At 41.2% G+C, this 20,286-nt stretch overlaps 1 protein-coding gene across 1 annotated transcript in view; it reads left to right on the forward strand.

Annotated features, from left to right (window-relative positions):
* LOC115139631 (connector enhancer of kinase suppressor of ras 3-like) overlaps nucleotides 1-18,494 on the forward strand; it is a 41,162-nt gene extending 22,668 nt beyond the window's left edge. Inside the window, exons 4-13 of the mRNA XM_029677234.2 lie at nucleotides 3,953-4,040; nucleotides 4,957-4,998; nucleotides 6,623-6,742; nucleotides 6,915-6,974; nucleotides 7,092-7,160; nucleotides 7,438-7,584; nucleotides 8,689-8,816; nucleotides 9,056-9,252; nucleotides 9,678-9,764; nucleotides 16,331-18,494. Of these exons, the coding sequence (XP_029533094.1) occupies nucleotides 3,953-4,040; nucleotides 4,957-4,998; nucleotides 6,623-6,742; nucleotides 6,915-6,974; nucleotides 7,092-7,160; nucleotides 7,438-7,584; nucleotides 8,689-8,816; nucleotides 9,056-9,252; nucleotides 9,678-9,764; nucleotides 16,331-16,653 (1,261 nt within the window). The 3' untranslated portion in view covers nucleotides 16,654-18,494. The remainder of the gene's footprint in view (nucleotides 1-3,952; nucleotides 4,041-4,956; nucleotides 4,999-6,622; nucleotides 6,743-6,914; nucleotides 6,975-7,091; nucleotides 7,161-7,437; nucleotides 7,585-8,688; nucleotides 8,817-9,055; nucleotides 9,253-9,677; nucleotides 9,765-16,330) is intronic.
* The last annotated feature ends 1,792 nt before the right edge of the window (nucleotides 18,495-20,286 follow it).

Consider the following 20,286-nt stretch of genomic DNA (forward strand, 5'->3'; position numbering starts at 1 on the left):
TAAATCCATGTAATATAGCTTACACCTTCACAGTAAATCCATGATTTAAAAAAAAACATGATATGAAGAAAATGTAGTATATTTCAGAAGAACAGAATAGCATACTCTGAGTTGTCCTTATGTTCGGCCCTGATATTACTATGCCGTATGGCTGTGGGCTACACTAGTTCATTTAGCAAAAAAATTGGCTTAGAATTCCATGTCATAATAAAAAAAAAATGTTATAGTATGAAGAATACAATTGAACAAAGCTGAATAAAATAGAAAGGATATTTTCTCCAAAAGATTTCCAGGGAAGTGCGCAGATGCGGCTATTCTGTGTTGAGTGGCTAACAAAGAAACAGGTCCTCCTATATGCTTAATTTTGAGTTATTCATGCAACTTAATTGTGATACAAACTTTGGGCTATATATTGTGATTTTTAAAACATTCCAAGGCTGAATGATGCGACTCTAATGATGATTTGAAAAAAAGTCACATGAAAGGCATTAGGTCTGCTTTGTTTCTTTTGCAGGCTGCAAATTTCATCAGTGTCTCATTCACAATTTGACAAGCACTTGATCATATTCTCACCAGGCCTTGAATTTCCTGAATTTCCCGGTGGCATCCCCCTTGTCTGACCGTAATGCCCCATAAAAAAATTAATGCCTTTTGCGGCTAAAATGGCCGTTGTGCGCATGGGCTGAATATAATAATTATAATTCCCTTCTTCCGGCTGCTCTCACTCATATAGCTCTCTCAGATATCAAACTGCTCTTCATGTGATCGGGTCATTCTCACAGGCATCTCAGCTAAGAAGTAGGCTACAAGTGAAGACAGACACTTTGGGGATGCAAATTCCGAGGTGCATTTTGAAGATGTTAGATGAGCTGTCAACATCTAGCCTACTTTCTGTCAGTCAACAAGATGAGTAGGCCTTACGAACAGCAAACGCACTAGCCTATGTCAATCTACTATCCCCCAGAGGTCAACTTGTCCTTCTGTGCAAGAAATAAATATTTCAAACATAGTCTGGGACAGTTGTAGGATGGGATAGATCCCAAATTAATACAACCACTCACATTAAAATGTTTGAAAGCAGTGAGGCTGATGCAACAGATCAGAACGTTTAGCTTAAAAGGTTGATAAACTATTTGGCTATTTCTTCACATTTTAAGCGCAGCAAAAGTGACCACAAATGCGATTTTGCATGTAATGCTTTATTTTAAAGATGCATTTTTATGGTGAAAATCTGACAGCATTTTAGGATCAAGCATACATTTTCAGGCCTCCCGGGTGGCGCAGTGGTTTAAGGCTAGCTGTGCCACCAGAGATTCTGGGTTCGAGCCCAAGCTCTGTCGTAGCAGGTCGCGACCGGGAGGCCCATGGGGCAGCGCACAATTGGCCCAGCGTCATCCGGGTTAGGGACGGTTTGGCCGGCAGGGATATCCTTGTCTCATCGCGCACTAGCGACTCCTGTGTCGAGCCGGGCACAGTGCACGCTGACCAGGTCGCCAGGTGTACGGTGTCTCCTCCGACACATTGGTGCGGCTGGCTTCCGGGTTGGATGTGCATTGTTTCAAGAAGCAGTGCGGCTAGGTTGGGTTATGTTTCGGAGGACGCATGGCGGGAGACAAGACTGTAACTACTACCAATTGGGGAGAGAAAAAAAAAGCATAAATTGTCTCTTAGGCTCTACACCGGTTGTAAAGCGGATTAATGTGTTTAATTTTGTTGTTGTTGCACACGCTGGGCATCATTCACAAGAGATAATACATCATTCACAAGTGATAGGCTAATATTGTCACCCATCAGACTATTCTTAATTTAATTTTGCCTTTACAAATACAAAATAATATAAATGTATGTGTGCAATTAGTTTTGATTTAGAATGGACCATTATCATGCACCTGTCTCGAAACAGGGGCAGGGGGAAAAATACATGTCGTTGATGCACTTACAGTGGGGCAAAAAGGTATTTAGTCAGCCACCAATTGTGCAAGTTCTCCCACTTAAAAAGATGAGAGAGGCCTGTACTTTTCATCATAGGTACACTTCAACTATGACAGACAAAATGAGAAAAAAAATCCAGAAAATCACATTGTAGGATTTTTAATGAATTTATTTGCAAATTATGGTGGAAAATAAGTATTTGGTCAATAACAAAAGTTTATCTCAATACTTTGTTATATCAAACCCTTAAGTTGGCCCCACTGTTGCGCCCATTCCTCCATGCAGATCCCTTTGCAACACGGACTTTCAACTCCCTCCAAAGAATGGGGTTGAGACAGACTGGCCCACTCCAAGCATGATGTTTCCACTCCCTTGTTGCCCCGGTGTGTTTGGGATCATGCTTCAGCCAGTTTCATCTTCAATGGTATGGAAGGAGGTTCAAAATCTTTGGATGCAACTCAGCATTGCAGAAAAACAGCCCCAAAGCATTGTCATGCTCCAAAGCATTCTTTGTCCTCCAAACACGACGAGTTGAGTTTTTACCAAAAAGTTTATTTTGGTTTCATCTGAATATGTTATTTATTTTGGTTTCATCTGACCTTAAGACATCCAGTGACAATAGTGCATCCCAATCTTCTTCTGAAAGATCATCCAAATGCTCTCTGACTGGGCTGCGCGGGAACTGTACTTGCAAACTTCAGACGGGCCTGATGAACAGTGCCCTTGTTTGTTAGGGCCTCAGAGCCTGGAGGTACTGAGGTGCCGCAGCTCCGTAGGCAAGGGGACACGTGGAAGCCAGTGGCACTGCAGGAATTTGAGTCCCTGGTGGCATAGCTTAAGCAGGGGGTGTTACTGATGGCATAGTGTGTTACTGATGGTAGGCTTTGTTACTTTGGTCCCAGCTCTCTGCAGGTCATTCACTAGGTCCCCCTGTGTGGTTCTGGGATTTTTGCTCACCGTTCTTGTGATAATTTTGACCCCACGGGGTGAGATCTTGCGTGGAGCCCCAGATCGAGGGAGATTATCAGTGGTCTTGTATGTCTTCCATTTCCTAATAATTGCTCCCACAGTTGATTTCTTCAAACCAAGCTGCTTACCTATTGCAGATTCAGTCTTCCCAGCCTGGTGCAGGTCTACAATTTTGTTTCTGGTGTCCTTTGACAGCTCTTTGGTCTTGGCCATAGTGGAGTTTGGAGTGTGACTGTTTGAGGTTGTGGACAGGTGTCTTTTATACTGATAACAAGTTCAAGGAGGTGCCATTAATACAGGTAACGAGTGGAGGACAGAGGAGCCTCTTAAAGAAGAAGGTCTGGTCTTTTTAAGTGGGAGAACTTGGTGGTTGACTGAATACTTTTTTGCCCCACTGTATATAGCGAATGGAGGATGCTTTTCCCATGGTTCATTTTCATGTCAGGTAGACTATACTCCTGTTGTAAAGCAAAGCAATTAGAAAAGTTGACAAATAAATATAGTAGGCCTAGCCTATAGAAAGCTGATGGATTGATTGAAAACAAATGCATTGATGTCAGAGTGATTAGATGGACAATAGAGTGCTGAGTACCAGGCAGTTAGCAAATTTGGTAGGCCACTAATGAACATCGGCAGCATTTGAAAACAATATATATTTCCTCCTTTATTTAACCAGGTAGGCAAGTTGAGAACAAGTTCTCATTTACAATTGCGACCTGGCCAAGATAAAGCAAATCAGTTCGACACATACAACAAGACATGGAGTAAAACAAACAAACAGTCAATAATACATTAGAAAAATAAGTCTATATACAATGTGAGCAAATGAGGTGAGATAAGGGAGGTAAAGGCAAAAAAAGGCCATGGTGGCAAAGTAAATACAACATAGCAATATAGCATCAGCGCTTGGAGAAGACTAATTACCATGACTAAATGGTCACGTGGAATTTGACTGCGGTCATGTAATAAGGCCACCGTAAAAGCTCTAAATGTGGTGCTTTTTATGGAGGTGACTGACTCATGTCTCACCTCTGGTTTGTGTCTATGACAGGACTCCTTTGACAGGGATCAGTGACTTCACCTCCACTAAGAACCGGATCATTCAGCTGTGTCTGGAGCTCACCTCCACTGTTCAGAAGGTTTGTACTCTAATAATCACTATTCACTCTCATGAGGTTTCATTGGACTTTGGGAAGACTATAATGTAACAACTTTTGTGGGTTTGAGAAATTAGCATGATGGATCTTGCCCCCTCAGTAAATGTCTTTCATGCTTGTAGTCAACACCGAAATACACACAGAGCCTTTCTCATGAACATTCTGCGAACCAAAAAATGGCTGCTTTTTTAAGTCATGTAAAAGCAAAATATCTCGGAGAAAAATTCTCTGTGGTTTCAAAGTTAGCCCATCTTACAATAACGTCTGTGAAAGTAGACCTTAAAAACCCCGCATGAGAGGCTACTTCATTTGCTCTATTACACATTCAGGTGGAGTTCAAAATAGGAAGTGTTAGCTGAAGGTGTGCCCTATTCAGACACACACCACAGGATGCAATAAGAGCAGGACCACTGACAGTTCAAAGCACGTATGTTTCCACTGAAGACCTCCACCAGCAGCACGTGGAAGGAGGAAAGATCAAAACGTGTTTAGTAGCCCAATTTTGCTGTCCTCCACAAAACCCATAGTGAAGGATAGAGCCTGTGTCCCAAATGGCACCCTTTTCACTATTTAGTGTACTACCTTTGACCAGGGCCCATAGGTTCCGGGTTAAAAGTAGCGCACTAAATAGGGAATAGGACACAGAGTCGGAGCAGTGTCCTCACTACTCCCCATAGTTAAGAACTGTCATGCAATCATCTTGTCACACTGTTTATAGGGAGTTTGTTATTTAAGTGCCCACAAGAACTATCGGCCCTGTATATCTGGGCAACTTTTGCATTCCTGTTTGCGTTCACTCCCCAGTGTTTTATTTCACAAATACTTGTCCCACCACTGTGTAGCTTTGAGTGTTTTAACTGTAGCATCTTCTCACATATACTTCTGTCCTTAATTGCAGGACTGCACAGTTTATGAGATGGAGGAGAAGATACTACAAGTAGTAAGTAATGGTTCCTCTTTTTATCTCTGGTTTGGACTCTGTTTACCAGTTCAGCCCTGGAGCTTCAAAATAAACTCAAACGCACACAGATATACACACAGGCATACATGCAAGGAAGCACACTCACGCATACAGTACCCACAGGCATGCACACACACACACACACACACACACACACACACACACACACACACACACACACACACACACACACACACACACACACACGCACACGCACACACACACAGTCTTGTATAACTCACCTTGTGGGGACACAATTCAGTCCCATTTAAAATCCTATTTTCCCTGAATCCTAAACCTAACGCTAACTCTAAACCTAACGCCAAAACCTAACCTTAACCCTAAACAGCCTAACCTTAAACAGCCTAACCCTAAAACTAACCGTATCTCCTAACCTTAAACCTAATTCTAACCCAAACACTAGTTCTAACCTTAACCCCCTAGAAGTAGCATTTGACCTTGTGGGGACTAACAAAATGTCCCCAATTGGTCAAATTTTTGTTTGTTTACTATTCTTGTGGGGAAGCACACACACATACAAACACACATACACAAACAAACACACACTTCCCTTTTACAGTCACGGGCTGTGTTCCCGTATGGGTGTAGGGCTTTATTTATACAAATGACACCCTATTCCCTATATAGTGCACTATTTTTGACCCTATAAGTCCTGGGCAAAAGTAATGCACTACATAGAGAATAGGGTGCCATTTGGGAGGCATCCCAGTTCCGTGATGGTCCACAGAAGCCCTGCTTCCACATCCTGTGTTAGATAACACTGCCAAAGGGGCCGTTTGTTCACACAGTCAGCTAAAAACTTCATTAACTAACCGATAATATTATTTTGGATTATCTGCAGTTTCCCTCAGAGCCTGACCCAGTGTATCACCTCAGCCTCCCATGCTAGGCTGTTTACTGCCAAGTTGTACAATGCTAATGCAAGTCTTTCTCTGACCTCCGTGGTCTGTGTCAGGCCTCAGTGTTCTGTAGAGTTCTCCAGGAACAAACAGCTCCCTTTGTTTTGACGATCCAAACTACAGCCTCACACACCAAGTAATGACAACGTTATGGCATCATGCCTTGTAGGAGACCCTACCCGTCTGACGAAATTAGGACACCTTGTGGCGCAACTGACGTGTCCTACGACACATTTTTATCAGAAGACAAATCCAAAGCAAAAGAATGTGCCACATACCCTGTGAAAATGATAATAATTTTCAATTCAATGAGGGCAGTGTACAGAGATACAAGCACAAGGCAAAGTAACACCCATGCTTAAATGCCTTTTGAAAGAACCCCAGTAATTATCAGCCATTAGCCAATCCAGTCAGGACGTGTGTGACTACAGTCTGTCCCTCCCCTCTCCTGAATTTTAGCTCCATGAATGACCACACACCAGAGATCCACCACACCAAAGTCCTCAACAAAATAGCTCTTTACAAGGACCCTAACCTTGTCCCCAGGCTAATTGCCCATACATTGGGAGGCAGTGTCTTGTGAACGAGATTACAACAACCATGGTTATTTCCCAATCCAGTGAAATCTATTGGTGTTATAAGACATTGTAGCTGAGTGTATTCTGTTATATGTTCCATTCCAGTCTGTGGCTCTGAACGTAATCTGTGAGCAGACAATGAGGATGACCTCCGACCCTCAGAAGAGTCAGTCGGCCTGTCTGGAGGAGGTCCACATCACCAACGTCAGACCTGGAGAAGGACTGGTGAGAAGAGTTAGCATGCGTCCAAAGTGGCACCATATGCCCTATATAGTGCACTACTTTTGACCAGGGCCCATAGGGATCTTACATGATCAGCCCAAGCTAGATGTACTGTTTGAAATCTCAGTCTCTGAGATCGATTGCTTCTTCCTTATGTTGCCCTGGATCTTCTCAGGGGATGTATATCAAATCCACCTACGACGGGCTTCACGTCATCACTGGAACCACTGAACATGTGAGTATCCCGTCCATTCTGATAGTAGTAGTCCAAGATGGTCTGGAGGGATCCCAGTGAATGAACTCCGGTGATGTTTATCTGCTCATCCTCTATCTATCATCCTCTGTCCTCCAGTCTCCGGCAGACAGAACACACAGGATCCATGCTGGAGACGAGGTCATCCAGGTCAACAAGCAGACAGTGGTAGGTGGTTCTTCTTCACTAACCCCTATTGATCAATTGTACCACTTACCCAGGGCAGAGAGAGATCTCTGGTTTTTTTCCTGTTTAATCTTGCCCAACAAGAAAGCCAGGCAGAGGATAGCTCGTTTCATTGCAGCATGAGAGTACAGTCGCAAATGGAAATGGGTTGTTGATGGGGTTTGTTGATAGTTGTGACGATGGTGGTTATGATGAGGGTTGGGATGCTGGCTGTGTCTGACGAGCTGGCGTCCAATCTGTCTGTCTTTGGTGTCTCCAGGTGGGCTGGCAGCTGAAGAACCTGGTGGGTAAGCTGAAGGCGGACACCGCCGGCGTTAGTCTGGTGGTGAAGAAGAGGCCCTCGGGTACCTGTAGCTTCACCCCGGCCCCCCTAAAGAACATGCGCTGGAGGCCCCCCCTGGTGCAGGTAGAGCCCCATCACACACACACAGTGGATTGAAGAACACCTGTAGGGCAGGTAGACCATCTCCCCTTATCCCCCTTTGATATCCTAGTGTTGAATCAATTCTGGATGTATTTTCATCTGTCACCATAGGTGTGAAATATGTGTGCGTGGTATCCCAAAGCTGTTTCTTTTTGGTGGGGTTTGACAAGAGAGGACCAACTCCTCCGTTCCTCAGCCAACCAGGCTGCGTCTTCCACTGGGTGGGTTGTAAGGGTGAACAATGAATCCCTTCTTCCCCTCTTTCTTAAAAAAAAAAGAAAAAAGAACAGCACAAAGTCCGAGCATGTACTGATGTCAGACATGTTTTGAACGTGACTCATGTTCACAGAGACAATGGGTCTAATGTGACCTAATAGGCTCTGTTCAGGATGTGTGTTTCAAATAGATTGCATAGTGCTTAAATGTCAGTTGTGGGCTGAGTCAGTGTGCCCTGAATACCCTCTAATCTTCGAGTCCAGAGAGATCTCTAGTCTAAGAGTCTTACCAATCCCTGACTGTCTACACCTCGTCTCTTAGTTCACCGTTAGAGGCTACACTCCGCCCAGACCTAACAAAGGTCACACATTGGTTTTCAGACAGACAAACACAAAAAAATGGACCCTATAAAGCCTTTTAGATCTGTTTATGTAATTACAGTAATCTAAAAAGGACTTGATTCCTGCGTTAGGGACAATATTGGACCTTGGGAAAGAGCTGAGAACCTCTGAAGTGGGCAGGAAGCAATTAAAGGTTAAAAACAACAACCTTGTTGTGTAATAAGTCGTCTGCTAAGTGTAGTGTGTCCATGCCAGGTCTCAGGTCCTCACAGTCGTACTAAACCAGGCCACTATTGGTGGATTTACCAAACGAAAGTTAGCTTAATTAGAAATAACGCCATATTACGTAATGGTAGTGTTTCATTTAGCTGATACAGTGTACTTGTAGAGAATGTTCTCTGGTTTTAACAGCTAAGCTGCCTCACACATTTAACACATATCTCTGCCCAGGATATCAGTGACTTTACATGACAACATTTTTGTAAGATCTTTCTTCTAAAAACAAGTATTTTGTTGTTTTGTGTATTAGAGTGCCCCCAGTATGCCCAAGATCCAGTCTCCAAAACATGCCCCCTCTGAAGCCCTCATGAAGAAAGAGAAGCAGACCAATCTGGACCTGTTTATCCCTCCTCCCCCCACTGTCCCATACACCCCGCGGTGAGTGTCTGAGTCAATCGGTCACTTATACAGTCTGTCTGTCTCTCTGTCTTTGTAACCCATCATTGTATTTATCACAGGAGACTGGTGGGAGGAGCCATTGGAGGACGGGCTCATTGTAATGGCTGGAATTGAATAAATAGCTCCTCTCACCAGCCTCCTCTAGAATTCACATTAGTGCTCTGTTAGCTGACCTTGACATTTCCCTTCTTTTCCACCTCATATACCGCTCATCGAAGGGATGGGAAGTCTAAAGTGATTGTGAAGGTCCAACTGAGACCAAAGGGTTCTCAGTCTCCTAACTCCTTCCTGGATGAGGGTAGACGACGCTTCACCATCGCAGACTATGACAACAAGATCAAAGTCTGTCCTCCCCCTGAGCCCAACATCCAACCAGCCCCAGTAGCCCGCCTGAGACAACGGACCTCCACAAGGGGTCAGTACCATAACAGACACACATGCACGCTCGCACACACAAGCACACACCAACAAGAACTCCAGCTAGCACATTTGGTTCATTGGAAGTTGTGGGAACTAGTGACGCGTAGGTTGACTCATAAATTGCATTTCATTTTCTCCCCAGTCCCTAAATGTCTTTGTTAGGTGAAATAAGCAGAGATGCATTCATTATATCATATATATCACATTATTCTGGTGAGCAAGTGTTTATTTAGTCTTCTAGGGCAACATATAATGACTGAAGAGAAGCTGCCTGTATCTAAGTATAGTTGACTAACAAATAGCCTCCCAAAATGTTGGAAATTATAAGCAGATCAATTCCTGCACCCCCATTCAGAAAGATTGATGAGATCGATATTGGCATAAGTAATAATTACAGAACATTTGAACTCTACTTTACAGGTAAACAGCGGCCCCTGTCCATGCCTGTAGACTCGTGTTTGGGCATGTCGGATTCGTCCTCCAGACCCTGCCCTCAAGGGAGGAAAGGTAAGCATGCTACAGCTACAGTACACCTGCCTGGTTGAAACACCGCCAAAACAAAGCAGCGCAGTAACTCAGGATGTGTCCCAAATGGCACCAAATTCCCTAAATAGTGCACTACATTTCACCAGAGCCCATCTGGCTCTGGTCAAAAGTAGTGCACTATTTACGGAATAGCCCAGCTAGCACATTTGGTTCCTTGGAAGTTGTGGGGACGTACGTTTTGGGTTTCCCATTGGTTCTGGGAACAAAGTCATACGTTTCCTGACCGGTAAAACTGAATGTTTTTTTTTAACATTTTGAGAACGGAAGTGAACATTTAGCCTATTCTGGGAATGTTCATTTTTAGGTTAAAGGGAGGTTCTGAGAACCTTTCACTATGGTTCCCTGAAAGATTTCCTGGGAGGCTTTATTAACGTTCTGAGAACAGAAATTATAGGTTATTTAATGACATTCTGAGAACATGTTTCGATAAAACTTTTAATAACATTGCTACCTTAGTTGGGGTTAACTGTTTTAAACTCCAAGCACAGATAGGACACATGGATACTAATTTGCTTAGGTATTAATTATGCAAAATTTGAACACTACCAACAAAAGGAGCTGATCAAAAGCGGGGGAAGGGAGCTTAAAGGGACCAAATTCGGTCTCAATTACCAATTTCCAAGGGAGACTGTATCCGGTACAAAGGCAACAAAGGGAGAAGGGTTCTCATTGTGGACAAACGATTTATAGATGGACAGCTATTCCGAGACAGCTCCATAACACCATGGCTGATTCTCAATTCTACAGAGACTTCAGGCTACAAAAAAAAGAAAGTATGGGAACTGTAAAAATATCTGAACACTATAAAGTGGATATGAACACACACATACTCAATTACATGCTCGCCTACACATATGGACTTACACACACACACACCTGAGCTCGCTCTCTTCTCTCACTATCTTTCTCTCTTTTCTCTTCTCTCTCTCTCTCCATTATTGAGAACTGTTTTATAATTTAATGTGTTTATTGTTTGTCTATCTTTTTTTATGTATTTGTCTAAAAGTTTATAAATGTTTACAACAAGCAAGGGGAAGATATCAGAATAGGGGCATTGGGGAATAATAACATATTGTACGGAATACATTTGTACTGTAGTGAAGCCGTCTCTAGAGTAATGCAAGGTCTCTTTCATGATCATGTGAAACGTCAACTGCTATGGAATTGCTGGGATGTGTTTTCCAATGATGTTTGAGGTAATTAAGATGGAACTATGACGGTGATACGGTATGGAATACAACTATCACCATGAATATTAAGGCTATACGCACAACATGTTACACACATATACATTCAACCATGCAAATTGGCAGAGTTATTATTTATTTGGACATCACACATTATAGTCTTACTCTTATACAGACATCGTACACACTCTCACTGAATCACATGCAATATCATACACATCAACCTACTCAGATTTACTAGACATAATATCTTGTCTCAATTTTCTAACATCTGTGGCATTGGCAAACAGGCAAACAGGCAAGGGAATAAAACAAATATTGCTAGAACGTATTTCTTGAATTCTAAATATCAGACATTTGAAAGCACTAATTTTGACCATCATAATACCTCTGATGGCAGTAACTTTACAAGCACTAATTATGGTCAATTTAGACTGAGAATAGTATCTAGCTATGGTAAGGGTCGAAATAAGTATAGCCAGTTATAATTGTGATGGTTTAGCAGATTATAAAAAAAGTAGATCAGTCCATGCCTATGGCTAAAAGAAAAGGAATGTAACATATACTGGAAACTCACTCTACCTCCATAGATGAAGTTACGTGGAAAAAGGAATGGGGTGGTGAAATATTTTTCTGTCATGGACAAAGGAACTCAAAAGGAGTGATGATAGTAATGAACAAACATTTCGATCTGAACGTGCAAACAGGAATGATTCGCAAGGAAGGTGGATCCTTTTGAATATGAAAATGGATGAAAAAAGATTTGTCTCATTAATCTATATGGTCCAAATCATGGTGATCCATACTTCTTTGAAATCATTTATACCAATTTATTGAACTTACAGGCAACAAATGATCAAATCCTTATGGTAGGAGACTATAACACAGTGTTAAGTATCTCAATGGACCATAAAGGTAATCTACAAACTATCATCACCGTGCCCTTAAGGAAATCACAAATATTATGGACACATTAGAAATAGTGGATATTTGGAGACTAAAAAACCCTGACCTAGAGAGAGACGCACCCATCCAGTTAGCGGGATCATTTTCATCAACACCTGCTGAATTGCAGTGCACCAAATTCAAATTAAATTACTAAACGTATTTAATTTTTATGAAATCACAAGTGCAATATAGCAAAAAACAGCTTAGCTTGTTGATAATCCACCTGGCGTGTCAGATTTCAATACAGCTTTTCGGCGAAAGCGTAACAAGCGTTTATGTAAGAACATCTCTCTCAGTAGACAAAATATTACAAACACTAGCAGCCAAGTAGATTGGTCACGAAAGTCAGAAAAGCAATAGATTAAATCGCTTACCTTTGATGATCTTCGGATGTTTGCACTCACAAGACTCCCAGTTACACAATAAATGTTCCTTTTGTTCCATAAAGATTATTTTTATACCCAAAATACCTCCATTTGTTTGGCGCGTTATGTTCAGAAATCCACAGGCTCGAGCGGTCACGACATCGCAGATGAAAATTCCAAATAGTATCCGTAATGTCCACAGAAACATGTCAAACGTTTTTATAATCAATCCTCAGGTTGTTTTAAAAATATATCATCGATAATATATCAACCGGGACTGTTGCTTTTTTAATATGAGAGGGAGAGACAATGGCTGCCCCACTCTGTTGCGCAAGCAAAACTCTGTGAACATCCAGCTATCCACTAACGCGATGTTATCTTTCTCACTCATTTTTCAAAATACAAATTTTAAGCCCGAAACTATGTCTAAAGACTGTTGACACCTTGAGGAAGCGATAGGAAAAGGAATCTGGTTGATATCCCTTTAAATGGAGCGAAGGCAGGCTATGGAACATGGAGCTTTCAAAATAGAAACCACTTCCTGGTTTGATTTTCCTCAGGTTTTCCTCAGGTTTTCGCCTGCAATATCAGTTCTGTTATACTCACAGACAATATTTTGACAGTTTTCTATCCTAATCTGACAATTCTATGCATATTCTACTTTCTGGGCCTGAGAAATAGTCCGTTTCAAATTGGTACGTTTTTTTAGCCAAAAACAAAAATCCTGCCCCTACACTCAAGAAGTTAATCAAGCTAGTCGTCTTGACTACTTTCTTGTCACTTTCTCTCTTGCATCAAAGGTTAAAAAAAGTTTTAATAGGAGACAGAATGCGATCAGATCATCATCTAATTGGCATTCACATAACTCTTATAGATTCTTCACGTGGACGGGGATATTGGACATTTTATCAAAATGGCAGCAGAGAACTGGAAGGAAAGGCGACGGAAGGAGGAATTGGCTTTGGGGGTGACCAGTGAAATATACCTGTTGGAGCGTGTGTTACGGGTTGGTGTTGCTATGGTGACCAGTGAGCTGAGATAAGGCGGGGCTTTACCTAGCAAAGACTTATAGATGACCTGGAGCCAGTGGGTTTGGCGACGAATATGAAGCGAGCCAACAAGGTCACAGTATATGGGGCTTTGGTGACAAAACAGATGGAGATGCACTGGAGTACTTAATGCAGCTGGTGACCACACCATATACTGACAGTTACTTTAGATTTTGAATGAATATGAATTGGGTGGGTTGAGATAAGCTTCACCTATTCAAAAGTTTTACTTGAACCCTAAATGGTTATCAAGTAAAAAAACTCATCCATTATTTAAAAATGGCCTTTTTGTCTTTGTGCAGATTGCCATGTCTCATTTTCAATTAATTTCAAACAAGCATTGCAGAGCTGGCTACAATTTCAATTTCGTCCCCATGAAAAGATAGAACAAATATTACGGTTGAACTCAAATGTGCTGGTTGATAAAATACCTGTATTTATGGGAAAGATGTTTGAAAAGGGTATTTTATTCTTACATTTTATTGTAAATTGGAATGGTGGAGTTATGTCCTTCATGGAGTTATCAGAATTGTATGGGAAGGTCTTTTCAATCCAAGAGTACAACCAATTGATTACAGCATTACCCCAAAATGGAGGAGGCAGGTGGCAGCGGGAGGAGGTAGGGAGAACTGGTCTGTCTGCCTAAAATAAAGGATCAAAACTGGCGGAGGAATAAAATAGCATAAATAGGAAAATATACCAGTTTCATTTGAGGACCAGGATGTTGTCAACTGTGCCATACAGATTGCAAAATAGTTGGGAAGAGATTTTTGATGTACAGATTCCATGGTACAGGGTGTATGAGTTGACATATAAAACAACGCAAGATTCAAGACTTTGTGCTTTTCAGCTAAAATGATTAAATAGAATTCTTGCCACCAACAAAATGTTGAATATTTGAGACATAAAATCATGGAAGCTCTGCAGATTTTGTTGTGAGGATACAGAATCAATAGACCATTTATTTTGTTATTGCCCTCGAGTAACCTGTTTCTGGTCTCAGGTTCAGGAATGGCTGAAAATGCATAGCATTGATCTAAAATTTACCCTAGAAATAGTACTGTTAGGAGATCTGGAGAGACCGGGTCAGTCAATTACTAATATACTAATACTCTTAGTAAAAGTATTTATCTTCAACTCGCAATCTGTGGATTCTATTCAATTAGATAGATTGAAGTTATACGTTAAACATCACATCATAGTTGAAAGATATGTGTTGCTAGAGATATTTTTTTTGCATTGTTGTTTTCTTCTGTCTTTTTCTTTTTTCTCTTTAGTTCATTCTCTTGGTTGTTGTTTCTTTGGGGGGTTCTTGGGAGTGGGGTATGGAATTAATTGTATTTTTTAAATTGTATTTTTCTTCTTGGGGGAGGGGAGGTGTCTCTAATGGTTGAGGGACAGCTATTGGAGAGCTGTGGGGGGATATTGGAGGGTTCAGGTTCACATTTTTTGGCCTGGCGGGAGATCTGTCAACATGCCCTTGAGCTGAGTATTGACCCTGGATGCTTCTGTGTGTTGCTCTGAATGGGAGTCTGTTGGATGACTGGAATAATGTAGTTATTGAGTGGCTTCACTGCAAATATATTGAATGTTTCGGATATTCAATAAATAAAAAGTATTTTTTAAATTAAACATTTATTTTAGCACGTCATCAGTGAGGTTCAAACCTATGATCTTCTGTTCTCTATCACATGGAATTAATCCACTGCGCCACAAGGATGGAGCTACCATGATGTGTTTTTTTAAACTCATACAAAGCTGTAAATTTTAGTCTATTCAAACAGACACAATTTCAAAGTGAACAAGCATTCATTAAGCTCAAGTCTGGCCAATTAGTGTGTGCTGCCAACACACCTGAACACACTTACCAGGATAGGGTTTTGTTGGCGCTGAGAACTGAATGTATGTGTTTTTAAATAACATTCTTAGAATGTTCTTTGAACAATACTAATGTTTTCTTGGGTTTTTTTATGGAAAGTTTTCTTAATGTTCTGAGAACATGACTTTAAATAGAACCAGAAAACTTTATGCTTAAATACTGAAATTCCCACAGAGAACATTGTTTCTTAACGTTCTATGAACTTTCTGGGAACATGACTTCCACTTGAACCATGGGGAAACCTGTATAAAATGTTATGTTGAAGTACTGAAATTCCCACAGAGAACATTGATTCTTAATAACGTTCTCTGAACTTTCTGGGAACATGACTTCTACTTGAACCATGGGGAAACCTGTTTAAAATGTTATGCTTAAATACTGAAATTTCCACAGAGAACATTGTTTCTTAATAACGTTCTCTGAACTTTCTGGGAACATGACTTCTACTTGAACCATGGGGAAACCTGTATAAAACGTTATGCTGAAGTACTGAAATTCCCACAGAAGAACGTTGTTTCTTAACATTCACCTGAACAATTTGAGAAAATTACTTTAAAATAGAACCCTGGGGAAACCATTAGGAAATGTTATGCTAAAGTATTGAAATTCCCACCTTAGAAACATATGCTTCTCAGAATGTTATGTGCTAGCTGGGTATCCTGCACCATTCCCAGAACATTGTGGGAAGATTGCATGCAAAATAACCATAGGACAACCACACTCTCATCAACGTCTAACAAACATATGGCTCTCAGAACGTAATGTGCTAGCTCTGAGGGTTTCATTTGGGACGGAACCTAACTGAGGCTAATCTACTGTTATCAGAATGGCCATTTCACAGGCTTATTTACTCTGCAGAACAAACTGAGGCCGGCTCGGACTGCATGCCTCGAATTCTTAAGTCGTTGTTCATTAACTTTAGGGTAAGCTCCAGCATAACCACTGTTGATTTTGGCCTCAACTCCTTCTTAGACTGACTTAACCTTGAACAGAGAGGGTTCGGCAGGTGTTGTGTAAGTGATGATGTAAAAAGGGCTTTATTAAATCCATTTGAATAATTGATTGAGATGCCTGTCTGTCTGTCTGTTTACCCCTACAGGAGAGGACATCCTCCACAGATACCTGAGTAACGAGCGGATCGCATCCATCTCTGAGGAGGCCCCGTACTTTCCCCTACCCTACAGACCCCTGGAGGGGCGGTCTGGCCAGCTGATCCATGGCGTCGACCACATTAGGGGCTCCCAGTGCTTCATCAATGCTGACCTGCACAACAGCACCACCATCCCATACCGGGAGGCATCATCCAAAAATTCCCCAGCTACGACTGTGATCCCTGCTGCTGCTACTCCCAAACATCCTCCTTCGGAACCCACTTCGATCCTGGGGGGCTGGCTAGCCCGCCTCAGGCTGCTGAGTCATTGACGAGTGCCTCGACCCAGTGGAACATGTCGTCCCCCCCCCACCGTGCCTTTACCTTGCTATCATCGAATAATGGTCTGGCTACTCTACTCAGTATTCCGACTTACAGGTACCAAACCTGGAACATTCTGTTGGAACTTGGAGCGCTAAGCAGCCTTTGGAAGCTCTGACGGAAGGTCTTGCTTAATTTCAACACCACATAATGTAGTGGTAGACCATTTGGTTGGATCTCTTGCTACATTTGAACTCCTCGGGGTGACACATTTTTCGTTTAGATTCAAAATGCTGACAGATTCTGACAGTGTTCCATCTTTTGTGGAGGGATTAAAGAAAATGCCAAGTATAAAGAAGTATTATAGAAAACAGTGGAGCTTCTGTTTCTGCTCATTCTCCTTATCATGAGAAGGATTATAATTCAGGTTTAGGAAACGTTTGCCTTGCTTCTGTAGGTGAACTCTCCTATGTGTAAACTGTTAAGTTATTTAGTTTGTGTCTGTCTAGAGACTTCTTGTAAATATGTTTAGATCTTTTTCAGAAGTTGATTTGATTTCAGTTGGAAGTTGATATAGATACAATGCCTATCATTTTTATTGGAGCTAGTGTGCTTCTCTCTTCATAGTGTTCCATGTTATTATGCGCTGGAAATGACTGCCAGAGTTGGCCTTTTTTTAAGCTACCGTGTGTCCAGTGCTGTAACAAACCGTGTCAGTGTGTGTGTGTGTGTGTGTTTGTGTGTGTGTGTGAGTGAGTGTCAGTGAGTGTGTGTGTGTGTGTGTGTGTGTGTGTGTGTGTGTGTGTGTGTGTGTGTGTGTGTGTGTGTGTGTGTGTGTGTGTGTGTGTGTGTGTGTGTCCGTGCGTGTGTGTGTGTGAGTGAGTGAGCGTCCGTGCGTGTGTGTGTGTGTGTGTGTGAGTGAGCGTCCGTGCGTGTTGTGGGTGTGTGTGCGTGAGCGTCCGTGCGTGCGTGTGTGTGTGTGTGTGTGTGAGTGAGCGTCAGTGTGTGTGTGTGTGTGTGTGAGTGAGCGTGTGTGTGTGTGTGTGTGTGTGTGTGTGTGTGTGTGTGTGTGAGTGAGTGAGCGTCAGTGCGTGCATATTTTTGTGAAGTTCAGGTAACATTTAAAAAACATGTAACTACTTTATCTCACTAACTGGTCCTCAATAAAGCTGGTGTGAACATTGATGTGTTTCAACACTTACAGGGGCACTGTTTTGAAGCCACCGCACCTCCATCTTGGCATTCCTCCAAGGAAGATATGGAAATGCATTTATTAATGTCTACATTTAGTTTTTACCACATTTACTATATTACAGACACCTTAATGCAGACATCTAAATTATATTATAGGAGCTAAACATAGAAATAAAACATTGAAACATTGTATTTTTTTATACTTAATTAAATACAGTGCCTTGGTCCTTGAAACCTTTAATTGCAATACTGTAGAATTCCGCCAATTCCTATGGAGGACTGCGCCTACTGGGGAGTGCCAATATGGCTGAATGGTGGCTTCAAAGACTCTCAATAGCCAATACATAGAAAACTCAATCCAGGGTTTGTATACATCATTGGGTGTGACTCACTGTGAAACCAGAACATGATGTCATGACCAGGAAGACAGTGCCTTAGCAAGAGTAACCATACATAATAAACATATGGAGCTGTGAAGCTTGTCTTAAAGGAGGAAATCAGTGTGGTAATTCCAATAAATGGGTCTCTTTAATATATTTCTGCACCATAGGACAAGTTTTACGCATAAATGTCTAGCAACTCACAAGACTTTGCAAGTGCTTTGCAATATGAATACCTCTGTAATAGTTTCAAAACTATAATAAAAACGTGCAATTCACTTTTGGTTGCGTCTTTTCTGTTTGTTCTTTCTTCTCAACAATAATTAGAAAAAGTCATTTTTGAAGTTCTGCAATTATTCTATAATTATAACAATTATCATAGAGTTTGTTGTCGCTTAAAGCTCTGACACTGTTTGATCACAGAAAGGACTATACACGGTATTTCACAATCAGCCTGGAACAGTGGCATCATTAAGCCTGGGCTTGTTTTTGATGGTAAAATATATACAGTGCATTCAGAAGTATTCAGACCCCTTGACTTTTTCCTCATTTTGTTACGTCACAGTCTTATTCTAAAATGGATGAAAAAAAAATGTTTAGCTCAGCAACCTTCACACAATAACCCATAAACTTGAGACATCTGTGGCATTGTGTTGTGTGACAAAACTGCACATTTTAGAATGGCCTTTTATTGTCCCCAGCACAAGGTGCACTTGTGTAATGATCATGCTGTTTAATCAGCTTCTTGATATGCCACACCTGTCAGGTGGGTGGATTATCTTGGCAAATGAGAAATGCTCACTAACAAGGATGTTAACAAATTTGTGCAAAAACAATTGCATATGGAAAATGTCTGGAATCTTCTATTTCAGCTCATGAACCATGGGAGCAACACTTTACATGTTGCGGTTATATTTTTGATCAGTATATTCCGGACTCTGACATTGCTTTGTTTTCTATTGATAGGTTTACTGCACGGTTGGAGCTAGAAACATAAGCATTTCGCTGCACCTGCGATAACATCTGCAAAATATGTGTACTCAACCAATAAAATTGGACTCGAATTTGACAGCAACAGCTAAGACACAGACAGCAACAGACAAGACACAGACAGCAACAGACAAGACACAGAATTGGGCAGATGGAGAGAGAACAGAGACGGGTTGAGCACACACAGTAGACCATCACGTCAAGCTGCTCTATAGATTATAATGAGTTGTATTTATTTGCACAATTTATAAGAGGTGAAATACAGACAGTGGAAAAGTAAAACATGGTTTACAAAGCATTTGCATTTCCAGGACGGGATGAGAGATGAGGATAGACAAGAGGAAGTAAAATATAATACTAAGAGACAGCAACGGAAGAGCAGTGGTGGAAAAAGTATCAAACTGGCATACTTGAGTAAAAGTAAAGATACCTTAATAGAAAATGACTCAAGTAAAAGTAAAAGTCACCAAGTAAAGTTCTACTTGTGTAAAAGTCAAAAGTCTAAAAGTATTTGGTTTAAAATATACTTAAGTATCAAAAGTTAAAGTAAAAGTATAAATCATTTAAAATTCCTTATATTAAGCAAACCAGATTGCACCATTTTCTTGTTTTTTTTATTTACGGAAAGCCAGGGGCACGCTCCAACATTCAGATATAATTTACAAACAAAGCATGTGTGTTTAGTGAGTCCTCCAGATCAGAGGCAGTAGGGTTGACCAGGTAAGTACGTGAATTGGACTTTTCCTGTCCTGCAAAGCATTCAAAATAAACGAGTACTTTTGGGTGTCAAGGAAAATGTATGGAGTAAAAAGTACAATGTTTTCTTTAGGAATGTAGTGAAATAAAGGTATAAAATATAAATGGTAAAGTAAAGTACAGATATCCCCCCAAAAAACGACTTAAGTGGTACTTTAAAGTATTTTTTACTTAAGTACTTTACACTACTGCATAAGAGATACAACAACAGATGACACAGAGGAAGCGATGGAGAGAGGCAGAGGAGGGGTGAGCACACACTAGACTGTATCACCTGTTGGATTCTGGCTGGACATATACTTATTCATGTTACCATACTAAAAC

Source organism: Oncorhynchus nerka, linkage group LG13 (genome assembly GCF_034236695.1).
Source record: "Oncorhynchus nerka isolate Pitt River linkage group LG13, Oner_Uvic_2.0, whole genome shotgun sequence".
In the NCBI taxonomy this organism is placed as follows: Eukaryota; Metazoa; Chordata; class Actinopteri; order Salmoniformes; family Salmonidae; genus Oncorhynchus; species Oncorhynchus nerka.